Below are 12,110 nucleotides of genomic sequence, written 5' to 3'. Positions count from 1 at the left end.
ACGAAAAATTAAAGTGAATATAAAGAATTATATATAAAGAAATATAGCGGAATAAATAATTCGGCTTTATTCCGTCCTTATAGCTAATTGCGGGTGATACGGGTGATACGACGGACGGCTTTCGCGACGATTTAACTACCGGCTACCCTTCTCTCTGCTAGGGGGCTACCCGTATCGATCGCGCGACCGGCGACTTACTATAACTTACTACGCGCCCTCGGTAACGTCGCTTACTAACCCTACTTTTATACTCGGGCCTCCCCTATTAAACATCGCGACTTATTAACCTAATCTATTAATATCTCTATAACTACTATAGGTTTTTAGGTACCTGAAATTGGAATCGGGGTCTCCTCGACCTGGCTTAAAATTCTATCGGGTCGCATCCTAAAATTTCGCCCCGGAACCCTAATCAGATCGACCTTTTCTCACTAATCAGATCGACCCCCCTCACCAATCAGATCGACCCCCTGTCTTCAGAAACCCTAAAATCGATTTTGGTAAGCCACCAATCGGATCGACCTCGATCTAAATAGGTCTTACAGGTTAGGGCGATAGGTCAGGGTAAAGAAATACAACTTAACTTAACTCAACTCAACTCGAGAATAGACCGGATTAATAATAAATAATACGAATATAGAGAAGTCGAATTAGTTTCCTACGTTCTCCTCTAGTACTCCTACTTTAGGAAAGCCGATAGAGGATACTCTAAGATAGTAGACTAAAAAAAAAGAATAGCCTATCAGCCTTACTCGGTAGAAAGCTACTAAGTAATACCGTAGCTACCTAGGGTAAAGACGATAATTAGAGAATAATAGTATTATAACTTTAGGCTATACTAAGCTTTATATAAGACTTATAACGGTTTAAGAATAGAGATAATCCTATAGTATAGAACCTCTATACTACTATCCCCTCCTACCCTACTATCCGCTCCTTTTACCTTCCCTTTTCCTCCTAGATTAATAAATCACATATAAACTAGTAGCAAAACTCTTTAAATAGTCGTAGCCTATATATCGCTCAGGGCGATAGGTTAGGGTAAATAAATACAACTCAACTTAACTTAACTCAACTTAATTAATTAACTACTAGTAGTACTACTACATCGCTAGTGTTACCGTAACTCGTTATACCTATATACTTTTAGCTAGATACTAGCATTCTTTCGGTCCCTTATAAGTATATTAAATAGGACGAGTTAGTCGGCTAGTAGTAAGGTCGTACCCAGCTGCGGTATATACCACCATCAGCACAGACGTAGGGGCTATAAGAATAAGTACTATTGTTACTTTCTTAGCGAGATATTAGTGTTTGTAGCCCGTGCGAATATAAATAGCTCACAGCGTAGAAGAAGCGCAATTCGCGAAAACTGTGTTTAACTACCATGTAAAAGACCGACTAGAGCTTGCCTCCCCCTAATATAACCTGGAAATATAATCGATTGCTCGGAACGTTAAGCACACAGCTTTAATCCGTGGAAGCCCAAATATTCCTGCATCGTTTCTCAGATACAGAGAACCTGGTTCGGGTACGATTTGCAGGCTAAGAGTTTTTGTAAGTATTCGAAGTTGCTGTGGATTTATAATAATGATTAAGGGATATATACTTCCCCTGAACACGTTACCAGCGCCGTCAATCCAGTAAGCACAATCACCGTAGTGGATAGTATCAGTGTTCGCATAGGTGCATGCAGCGTGCGGAATCGTCCAGCCTTATTACCGTCGGTCCAGTCAAATGGACGGTACGCTAACGGACGGTTACGACCGTCTCCGTAGCGTCGCGCCAAGAACGGTCTCGCCCCGACGGAGCTTGGTTCAGGGGGACGGTGGCAGACGGTAGTTGGATATAATTTTGCTGGTGTACCGAATAATTGATGGTGTTGAGGGGTATCTTAGGGGTAACTCCGCCGCCACCTGCCTAAATAGGTTTAGCGTTAGGGCTAGAGCAACGTTAGACTCAACGTCGGGGTTGTTTGCGTGCCAAGCCAACGGCCGAAGTCATGCCGAACGTCTTCGTGGCTTCAATTTTTACAAATCTTTCTCAACACCACGCCAGTTATAAGGCCTGCACCCCGGCGGTCGCACTGCAGGTTGATTTAGCAAGCCCAGGACCACTTTTTGAAAATTCAACAACCCCGCAGGTCCACCAGCAACCGATTTATAATGGCATTCGTTCGAGAGACTCCGGACAATACGACTGACACCTCCGCGGCTACGTCAATCAGCAGCCTTACGTCTGAACCCTCTAATATCACCGAACTACACCGCCAGAGCGACCTCTCCACGCCTTATACTGGCCGCCTACGTGATACTGACGGCACTATCTTCAACCCGACGGTTGCAGTAGGCTTCAGGATGGTTCAACTTACGCCTTTGGAGCGCCGCAAGCGCAGATCACGCATCTGGGAATATGGCTTCTTAGCAGTTGACTGCTCCAACACCGAATATTGGCTCTGTAAACAGTGCCACACGAGTGGCCGGCACAGGGCATACAAACTTACGACTACAAGCCACTCAGCAAGACATATTCGCGTCCACAACGGCGCTGCCAGCGAGTCTCCACCTGCTGAAGAGCCCTCTCGTCGCATCAACAAGATACGGTATAGGGCGAGGGTCGTTGAATGGACGGTTCTTACGAATCAGTCGTTCCGCGGAGCAACCCACCCGAGCCATCTCGCTGTTATTCAGTCAGCTGCGGAGGATATCAACGTCTCTCCTGCCTGCCGAATGTCGGATAAAACCCTCCGCAAGCTTGTTGTTCAGCTCTTCAAGGACGCACGCTATCACCTGACGCAGCAGCTGCAGCAGGCAGTTAGTGATATCAATATCAGTGCGGACGGGTGGACGTCAACCAACGATTTGCCGCTGCTAGCTGTTCATGCGCACTATATTAACTCTAGGGGCAATTATCAATCGCCTCTGCTTGCCCTGGCATTAGTCGACGGCCCTCACACTGGCTACAACCTTGCGAATGTGCTAGCAGGCGTCTTTAAGCAATACCGAATCACTGATCGATTGGGGTACTTTATCATGGATAATGCCTCTAACAACAATACGACTGTAGCAGAGCTTGCCAAGAGGTACAATTTCAACGCTAAACACGCCCGCCTGCGGTGTGCCGGGCATATAATTAACCTTACTGCTAAGGCTATGTTATTTGGCAAGGATTTGGAGGCCTTCGCGGACATTACACTGCCAGTAGTGCCTACTGCTGAGGATATTGAGGAGGCCTCGAAGCCCGCATCCATGGCAACGCTTGATGAAGAGGATAATTACACTGCTGAGGATACGGAGGAGGAGGTAATTGAGTGGCGCAAGCGAGGCCCTATTGGCAAGTTACACAATATCGTTGTGTATATCAGCTATAGTCCGCAGCGGAGGATGCTGTTTGAGGCTATTCAGAAGACACACGGCGAATCAGAGCCCCTGAGGCTGATACTGAATGGAGGCATTCGGTGGAATAGCACCTACGAGATGATATCTCGTGCTGTTCTCCTCCGCGCGGCTATTGCCGACTACTGCCTTAATACTAAGGACCTTGTGCAGGATATACTTTCAGCTGAGGACTGGCAGGAGCTTGCCGAGCTTCGTGATCTGCTACGCCCCCTGAAGCGTGTAATAGAGACACTCGAAGGCAGGCCTACACAGGGCAAGGACGGTGCCCTATGGGAGGTTCTTGTTTATATGGATCTACTGCTGAAAGGACTTGAGGAGGCGAGAGCGCGTTACGCAGCAAGGCACGATTCAGCACACTTACAAGCATCTGTCAACCTCGCTTGGAAGGTGTTGAATAAGTACTACACGCTTTCAGATGACACGCCTGCGTATAGAGCAGCTGTACTACTCCACCCGAGGCTCCGCTGGGGGTTCTTCCACCGTAAGTGGAAGCTGGAGTGGGTGGAGGCAGCTAAGAAGGCAGTTATGGGGCTGTGGGCCGAGTATAGGGAGCCTGAGCAACCTACGCCGGCGCCAGTACCGCAGGAGACGCAGCAAACTGGACATCACTGGCACGACGAACAGTGGGCAGAGCAGACAGCGGCCTATATCGATGAGGATGAAGCCCCTCTTGACGAGCTGGAGAGATATCTCCATGAACCCCCTCCGCCGCAGAGGCTGCATGATTTGGACGTCCTTCAGTGGTGGGTTACTCGCCAGAAGCAGTATCCTACACTCAGCAGGATGGCACTCGACCTGCTGGCATGCCCGGCCATGTCCAGTGACTGCGAACGAACGTTCTCTACTGCAGGCAGGAGCATGAGCAAGCTCCGTTCACGCCTTTCAGAGGGTACTGCAGAGGCACTTGCGTGCCTGAGCAGCTGGCTGCCCGCTGGGTGGGTGAGGACAGAGGACTGGATGGCAGCAGGACCCGCGGAGGGCCCATGAAGGCCTCAACACCATGCCAAGACATCTACATGGCCGTGGGGGACGTTACTGGGCAGTGAACAACACGATTTGGCCAATAAATAATCAGTAAGTATCCATAGAGTCACACACGACTTATGCGAAGGAACTAACACGGCTAATTTAGGTGGGAAAACGGCCATTTTCTTCTGCTCGCGGAGCTTCGCTGGACGCGCTATTGCGTGCCGAACGACGTGCTAAACGACGTGCGAGCCTGCGGGCGAGCGCTGGGCAGGCGAACGAGCGAATATTTGCGAACGAGCGAGTGAGCGAGCGCGCGCGCGCAGTAGCAGGTCTTCGTAAGCTTATAGTTGAGCCGCCAGAGGCCTGTTTTACACCCTAAATCGACCCTCTGGGGCTGGCGGAGGAGCGTGCGGGGACGCGGGGGTGCGAGGGTGGGCAGTTATTCGTATTTTTTTGTACATATTCGCATATATTCGATCAACACCATGCCAAGCCTCGTGATAACCGTCCGACGGAGCCGGACGACTCACTCCACCGTCTTAATGAACGGCTGGGCCGTACGGACTGTGGGCTATCCGTCCCGTCCACCGTCTGGCGCCGACGGGACGGTTGAACACGCTGGGTGCATGCCTCATGCACGGTGACTATGCAAGAAGATTAGTTCTGAACCTGCTTGAATTTTCGTGTCATCTCATCATTAGTGTAGCCTGCTACTTACTGCCCCTAATGGTGTAGAACCTGTTGTTCGCGGTGCCGTCGGTCCAAGCATTAGTGCCACTCGCAAGGAAAAGGGCAGCGGAGATGATGATGGTAGAGAACTGCATCTTGAAACGAGTTAAGCGGTTCTGTGAGAGAGAGAGACGTCCGAATCTGATGTAATAGCTGGCTGATGATGGAATCAATCTGGAGCGGCGATGGAGTCCTTTAAATACTTTGTTCAGCTCCATTCTAACTCTCAGCTACTATTATTGGCAAAGTGAACCCAGCACAATTTGTCGTCTGTATACCCATGAAACATCATTGGCAAAGTATGTCCATGGGAACTGACGATGCCGTGCCCGTTACGGTAAGGACTAAATCCTACAGCACTATCCTGTTCTCACGTCAGCTGACGACAGGAAATTTGTCCATGCGGGGATTTCTATAAAGGCCTGTTCTACTAACTCCTTGCAGATGATTTTAGTGCAAATATGCTTAGTGCGGATACTGTTCGTGGAGATCCCCCAGCATTTGCCATCTACAGATTTAGGCATTGAACACTAAACCTGAAACTCACTGGCTCACAAAGAAACTAGTATATCTGCATGCTGCAGTGGTAATGAGATGAACGTGCATACAGCCTCGCTAGAGTTCGTGCGCGCCAAGTCATGCATGATCCTGCCTCGATTTGGCAACCGTAGTGCAAGAGGCTGGGGGTCACATTCTTCGCCACGCCATGCGTTCTGAGAACAAAAAATCGAGTCCTTTCTGCAGCATCATATGAAGAACACGGGTGTCTGTATGGATGCATTAGCCTTCGCTGCTGAGAAGCTCAGGACCAACCGCAAAGCCCACGGTCACAAAAAGCAAAAAAAAAGTAACAAAAAGCAGCAACGGCAACACCGTAAGCGCCGGAGCACGAACCACCGTAGCGCCACAGCGGAGCTGAACGCCCCTGGCGACTGGACGACCGTACAACGGAAAGCCAGGTCCACACTGAAAAAGACATAGTCCAAAGTAGCAGAGGAAGCTAAGCGAAGTCAAGACGGCCGAGGTTTCATCCGTCTTCCTCTCGCAACAACACCAACACCCTTGGCACGAACTCACGTCAGATCAGCAGATGCTGAAGTGGACCTACTGGAAATCCCCGGCGGAAGAAAACCTGATTGTTCAAGCATCCACAACGGCTTCGCAGTTAGGCCGGCAAAGGAAGGAATAAAGACATGACTACTCACGCTTTGACCCTTTCTGAGCTGACGGAGCAATAATCGAGCCGGTGGAGGAATGACACTAGTATGTGGTGGGACCGTGGGAGAAATTCTGAGGAACTTCGAACATACTGCGGACTCGGACTCTGAGACATCATAGAATCCATCCCATAAGAAGCTAGAGTTGTAGTTGGAAGCCCGCCTGTGTCCCGCAGTCCCTTGCATATAAATCGAACAAGGAAGGTGCTAAGATATAAGTAGCCTTGCTCTATGCGTTGGTTCGGACCGGCCTCCGCATTCTTGGGTCAAAACCGGCACAGGCCATCTAAATTCTAGAATACAATGTAGAAATTTGAGATGCGCTATGAACGTGCATATAAAAAGCAGCACCATAAAAAAGGTAAGATTACGCTCGCTTTCTCGTTAAAAGATTCCTCCCTTATCGCAGTCAAATTTCGGTGGGCCCATTACCGCGTCCGCAAGCTTACTGAAAATGCCTCCGCAATGATAATAGATAAATTTCAAATAACGAGAAGCTCGGCCTCCGGCGTTATCGCCCAAAATGACAAAATCGTGAGGTAATATCAAATCCATTGCGTCGATGAAGTGGTTTTCAGGAGCAAAGATGTTTGTGGACCTGAAGTAGTCGAGCTCGGGGAGATTGAACTTGTGGGAAGATTTGTATTATAGTAATTTGGGGATCGCCATCTGGCTGGTCGGATTTGTTAATTTCCATAAAGATATGGATCTTGTCGTTTTCTAGGTTTGCGACGTCCCGTGCAGCCTACACTCGTATAAGAATTTAAACATTTATCGATCCTGGTAGCCTGGTAGATGAACAGGCCATAACAACTATTTTTGTTAACATCGGTTGAGTAAACCCTCCAGGTCAAATCTCTCAACATAAAAGTCGAGAGGGACGAGAAACCCAGTGGGTGGGTTGTATCGCTCCTGTGAAACCGATAATCTGAGTGTAGGGTCCGCAATGGGATATTGTATGGTGTCCAAGTCGATGGGTGCTATTTTGAGAGGCAACTTTGTCCTGGTCTTGCGATAATAATCTTCGATGTTTACTTAAGTTATAAGGCAGTGACTTAACTATGGCATCGCCAGAGATGTATAGTATAGCCCAAACTTCTGATATTACGTAGCCCGTGAAACATGATATTCTCTAGCTTCCGAAGTTCCATGTGACATTAAAGTAGGGACTTAACCCCGCAATCTTTGGGTAGGACCCTAAAGATATAAACTATAATAGAAAGTAAGTTCGATAAGAAGTCTCTTAAACTTCACATCGAATTAAACATGGTTTTGCCCGTTATATAATCGCAGCTTAGTGTATATATTACCTATTAAGTGCGGAGGATGACTAACGAAGTCAGAAATAGTATCTAAGCTTCTAGAGGAAGTCTATACTTCCTAAGATGACAAGTCCCTCATCGAATTACTGGAGGCGCTAGCGGCCATCAAGGCTCCCGAGTAGGCAAAAGAGCATGGCTACGACTTGAACCAGGCCAATTGGAGAGCATTCAAGCAGATGCAAACAGGGCTAGATCTTGACTTAAGGCTTAAGGGGGGAGTGTATAGGTTCCAATAAAACGAGATGGGACTGTTGGAAATATTGATCAATTCGGGCAAGAAAACAGTACACAGTGAATTACTGGAGAAAGACTAGACTAAAAACTAACGATGGCAGTGGATGGTGTATTAGCAGACCTGGTAGTGGTCGATCATGGACAAGTCAGCTTTGCAACCAGAGAGTAGAAGTTTCAAATTCGATTCGAGTGCGCACAAATAGTAGGCGAAGGAAAGTCCCACCCAATGTTCGAAGGCAAAGTTTGGGGATCCGAACAGTCAACCAGCAAAAACTCTATCGAAGGGCTCAAATACTACCCGTGGGGAGACGCGGGTGACACCAAATACAACAGGGACATGGACGAAGTGGCACCGTCATGGCCAGGCGCGTCAAAGAGAAAATGATGGCCGCTGGAAAGCTCGGGATCAAGCAGCCGAGCAGTCTCTGGCAGTATGCCTGGATTTCGTGACTGGGATATATCCAAAGGGAGCTAACCTGCAACTGACAGACTGGGGCAACGTGCTTATGGCCGGGTTCCATGTTATGGCCAGCGCTCTCGGTGCAGCCTTCGGAGCATTTCTCAGACAGGACAACCAAGGAACCGGAGCAGCAATCGGTTCGGTCGGGGGAACACTTGTAGGGCTGATGACGGCAGGATTCAAAGACAGATTTGTCACCAAGCAAACGCGGGACATAAAGTCCTTCATCCGGCAATATCCGCTGGACATGATAAATATTCAAAAACTGGCGACAAAACATGTCAAAAGAGTAGAAGACAGAGACTTGAATGATGATAAAGGTAATGTGGACATAGTCCGCAACAAATTGGAGGGTCAGTACGTGAGAGAAATAAGGGGACAGCTGTTAGGGCCGCTTTCTACTCGGTTCCGAACTTTTCGCAATTTGTTCAAGAACAGATTTTTCACAGCGTATGGGGACTTAACCAGGAAGAAATTCGAGGACATACCACAGCAGGCGGTTGAAAGGTTGATATTAGACTGTCTGGGGAAAAGAAAAGGCAGAGAAAGATCTTCCAGGTCTAAAAGAGAGGATTTTGAAGAAACAGGAACAGCTGGAAACAACCAAAAAGAGCCGAGATGAGGAGATTAGGCGGGCTGAGAAACTACCTGATAAGGAGAAAGAGGAAAAGGAAAAGGAGATACGGAAGAGGTATGACAACGACATCGAAGAGCAGGAGGGGAAGCTCAAGGAAGACGAGGAGAAACACAGGAAATAGGATGAGAGAGAATTTGACAAAAATATTAAAGAAAGAGCGGAAAGGATCCAAAAGGATGCGATTGAAAGGGCGAGGATAGCAAGATCGGCCGAGCGAAGGAGATATTTAGGTGGAGGTGTAAGTGAATGGCTGTTACAAGGCCGTATATGAACTTTTCAATGGAATATCATTACAAAACAGACTATTTCCCGCGCACAATCCTGCATAGGCAATCTTTTAGATGCATTGCACCCTTTTTCGTGGAAGCCAGACAATTTCGCTTCCCTATCTCTCAAGAGCGACAAGCCGCAAAATCAAAAGTTTGCAAGCCGTTCTCTGGTCATTAAACCATATCCTTGGGCATCCCAACCAAACCCCGTCGGCCAAGCTGAGGTATTCAAACCAGCGCAAACAACTTCCCGGGCCCGACGGGCTTTGTGGCTTTTCAAATATTTACTCATTGCCCAGCAACAATGAGCAGGAAGTTCCAAATTAGCACAACATGCGCATGTATTGCGCATCACCGCACCACAGCACTAAATCCCATCGTAGATCTGGTATCCCACATCCACCCATTCGTTCTCCTGCAGCACATGCGTCATGTAATATGGGTCCTCATGCAGCGGGGAACTCGAGTTTGCCGGCCGCTGCGGAAAGGCGCGCGCCATGCGGTCCCAGAACGTGACGTTCTTGAACAAGGCCTCACCGCCCGTGGAGACGAGTGCCGCGCCGAGCGCGTCAGTACGCGAGGGGTAGATGCGCGACGTCAGGGACAGACGGTCGTTGATGAAGATCTCGAGTAGGGAGCCGTCGACGAAGATGTTGAAGGTGAGCGGCTCGGGCTTGGCTGCGCTGCCGTTGCTGGAGGCCAAGACGTACGGCTCGTAGTATCCGTTGAAGGCCGTACGGTTGAAGTGCGGGATCAGGGTCGAGTGGTCGCGGTTCAGAGTGAGCGTGTAGTTGGACGGCGTATAGTAGATCTCAGTGTACCTGACCCGGCTGTTAGCATAGCATCCACCCATGAGAACTCCCCAAGTAGAGGGGAGAATAGCTTGAACTTACTCCTCCTGATCCGGCGACGCGCGCACCTTGACACCAACTTGGCCGTTCTCAGGCCATTTCTCAAGCGTCGCTTGCAGGTGGTAAGTGTCGCTCTGCAGGCCATTGAGCTTGGTCTCTCCATCGACGGTAACATCGCCAAGGTGCGACGACTTGTTGCCTTGCAGGCCAGCAACCACATCCGGCAAAGGCCTTTGCGCCAAAGTAGTGACGGTATAGGTCTTTCCGTTCGCATCCTTTTGCCAAATTTCACCGCTTTCTTCCGGGGCACCACCGGCGGGGGCGACGACATTGTGGGTCTTCTGAATATACAGTTCGCGGGGAAGAGTCAAGGATCCCTGGTATCCATTTGCTTGGAGACCATACTTCGCAAAGTCCTCGTCAGACCAGCCCCAGGCGATACGCCTCTTGCCCTTGGGGTCCCAGAAAGTGTTTACAGCATAGCTGTTGCCCCAATCGGTAGGAGCAGACGCACGAATCGTAAACTCAGCACTGCCGTTGTCCCTCCTGGAAACCGTACCAAGAGCGAAAAGGGACCAGTGCGTAAGAGGGTGACCAAAGCTTTCGAATCCTTCTGCTCCAAAGTTGTAGACCCAGTGCTTGGTCTTGCCGTCTCCGCCGTTCTCTTCCTTCTCGACGAGAGGGTAGAGGGTGGCCATCTCAAAATTTCCACCAAAGTTGCCAGTGCGATTCCTGTCTCCGCCCCATGTGTAGTTGATGGGCACCTCGAAGAGCGAGCCGTGGAAAGTCCAGTCGGTGATGTTGTTTGCCGGAGCAGTCCAGTGAGGGGCACGCGGGCCAACCTCACGGATACCGCTGCCGATTGTGATGTAGAAAGTGCTGGGGTCCAGACCAAGAATCTCACTCAATTCAGGAATGGGTGCGAAGTTGGGATCCCGAAGGCCAGTCACGTTCCAGCCGCCTGGTGCTCCGTCCAGGATGGGGTTTCCTTCCCATTTCTGCCAGGTGAGACCGCCGTCACTACTGGTAGCCGCATTCTGTGTCTCTGTGCGAGGCTTGTAAGGGTCCTGCCAGAAATCGGGCTGTGACCTCGAACCGGTGTAGAAGAGGGTCAGGTTGCCGTCAGCCTCGCCGTGGAGATTTGTGGCGTAGGAGCCTCCGGAGAAATCGCCGAGCCAATCGTATCCGAATGCCGGGCCGGGCTCGATCGCTACCATGCCACGGTTGCGCCAATCCTTCACGTCCGTCCAGGTGACTAGGTCCTTCGACTTTGCATGGCACCACGTCGTCTGGATTAAAACGTGGTCAGCTTTTTGTGCATGAAAAATTGGCTACGGGCGCTTAAAAGACGCTAAAACCGCATGCTAAGACCTTAAGGTTTACACACATTACCAAAACCAACGTGGTTGGGGAAAGCTTGATAGAATATATGATATTCGTCCCGCAGCGGATCGTACATGGGCCCGCATGGGTCATTCATATGGCCGGCAGGAGCGGCGACGTGGTACGACGGACGCCATCTGGTAAACAGCGAGTTGTGATCCAGGGCGCTCAGGTTGAGTGACGGAGGAATGTGTTGATCAGCTGGGAAAGCTGCGTATGAGACGGATGCCAGGGCCAAAAGAGCGCCCCAGGTGGGCGAAGCGGTGGACAGAACCATTCTGGCGGGCGATGAAGAGCTCCAAAAATCTTTTTGCCCTGCTCGATCGACTTTTATATCCCTTTACTACGGAAGTTCTGATTTCGTGCTTAGGCCCGGGACATATAGAGATCGCCCGTATCATGACGTATGGGGTAACTGTAACGGGCCCGACAACGAGATGGCCATGGATCTGCCATGCTGGACAGCCCGCCGAGCCGCACCACCGGCACCATGTGGGTATGCCATGCTGCTGGCAATACCACGTATAAGGCGCCCGAATATGATCGACACGTATGTTCGCGTGGGCGTGAAGAAGTCGAGACGAGACGTGAAGAAAACCAGACAGAGATGTCAATGCCCTCTCTCAGCCCCCGCTGCCACA

At 49.9% G+C, this 12,110-nt stretch overlaps 4 protein-coding genes across 4 annotated transcripts; 3 read left to right on the top strand and 1 right to left on the bottom strand.

Annotated features, from left to right (window-relative positions):
• Nucleotides 1-4,070: 4,070 nt before the first annotated feature.
• K452DRAFT_211557 (uncharacterized protein) lies at nt 4,071-4,352 on the top strand (the record flags this gene model as incomplete). Its single annotated transcript, XM_033536182.1, has 1 exon — nt 4,071-4,352. A coding segment is annotated over one exon (282 nt), but the record flags the coding sequence as incomplete, so codon positions are not given.
• A 1,369-nt stretch (nt 4,353-5,721) lies between these two features.
• Nucleotides 5,722-6,184, top strand: K452DRAFT_286340 (uncharacterized protein). The gene has a single exon (XM_033540277.1). The coding sequence runs from the start codon at nt 5,847-5,849 to the stop codon at nt 6,075-6,077; it is 231 nt and encodes a 76-aa protein (XP_033399236.1). The 5' UTR covers nt 5,722-5,846; the 3' UTR covers nt 6,078-6,184.
• A 1,779-nt stretch (nt 6,185-7,963) lies between these two features.
• K452DRAFT_347427 (uncharacterized protein) lies at nt 7,964-9,582 on the top strand (the record flags this gene model as incomplete). Its single annotated transcript, XM_033545494.1, is given in 3 exon segments — nt 7,964-8,014; nt 8,076-8,828; nt 8,848-9,582. The coding sequence occupies 3 exon segments, from the start codon at nt 7,964-7,966 to the stop codon at nt 9,085-9,087; spliced, it is 1,044 nt and encodes a 347-aa protein (XP_033399235.1). The 3' UTR covers nt 9,088-9,582.
• Nucleotides 9,424-11,953, bottom strand: K452DRAFT_269106 (glycoside hydrolase family 32 protein). Its single transcript, XM_033538928.1, has 3 exons — nt 11,474-11,953; nt 10,129-11,375; nt 9,424-10,056 (listed from the first exon to the last, which is right to left on the bottom strand). The coding sequence occupies exons 1-3, from the start codon at nt 11,744-11,746 to the stop codon at nt 9,603-9,605; spliced, it is 1,974 nt and encodes a 657-aa protein (XP_033399234.1). The 5' UTR covers nt 11,747-11,953; the 3' UTR covers nt 9,424-9,602.
• Between the last annotated feature and the right edge of the window lie 157 nt (nt 11,954-12,110).

This window comes from Aplosporella prunicola (genome assembly GCF_010093885.1).
Source record: "Aplosporella prunicola CBS 121167 unplaced genomic scaffold K452scaffold_9, whole genome shotgun sequence".
NCBI lineage: Eukaryota > Fungi > Ascomycota > Dothideomycetes > Botryosphaeriales > Aplosporellaceae > Aplosporella > Aplosporella prunicola.
The sequence above is the reverse complement of the archived record's forward strand: the minus strand, read 5'-3'. Positions and strand labels throughout refer to the sequence as shown.

What these genes read in the sequence shown, in the direction of transcription:
- K452DRAFT_286340 (XM_033540277.1), top strand. Translation starts at nt 5,847, where the DNA reads ATGAAGAACACGGGTGTCTGTATGGATGCATTAGCCTTCGCTGCTGAG.
- K452DRAFT_269106 (XM_033538928.1), bottom strand. Translation starts at nt 11,746, where the DNA reads ATGGTTCTGTCCACCGCTTCGCCCACCTGGGGCGCTCTTTTGGCCCTG. An exon ending in ACCACGTTGGTTTTGGTAAT is followed by an intron (nt 11,376 to 11,473) that starts GTGTGTAAACCT and finishes GTTTTAATCCAG; the next exon opens with ACGACGTGGTGCCATGCAAA. An exon ending in GCGTCGCCGGATCAGGAGGA is followed by an intron (nt 10,057 to 10,128) that starts GTAAGTTCAAGC and finishes CAGCCGGGTCAG; the next exon opens with GTACACTGAGATCTACTATA.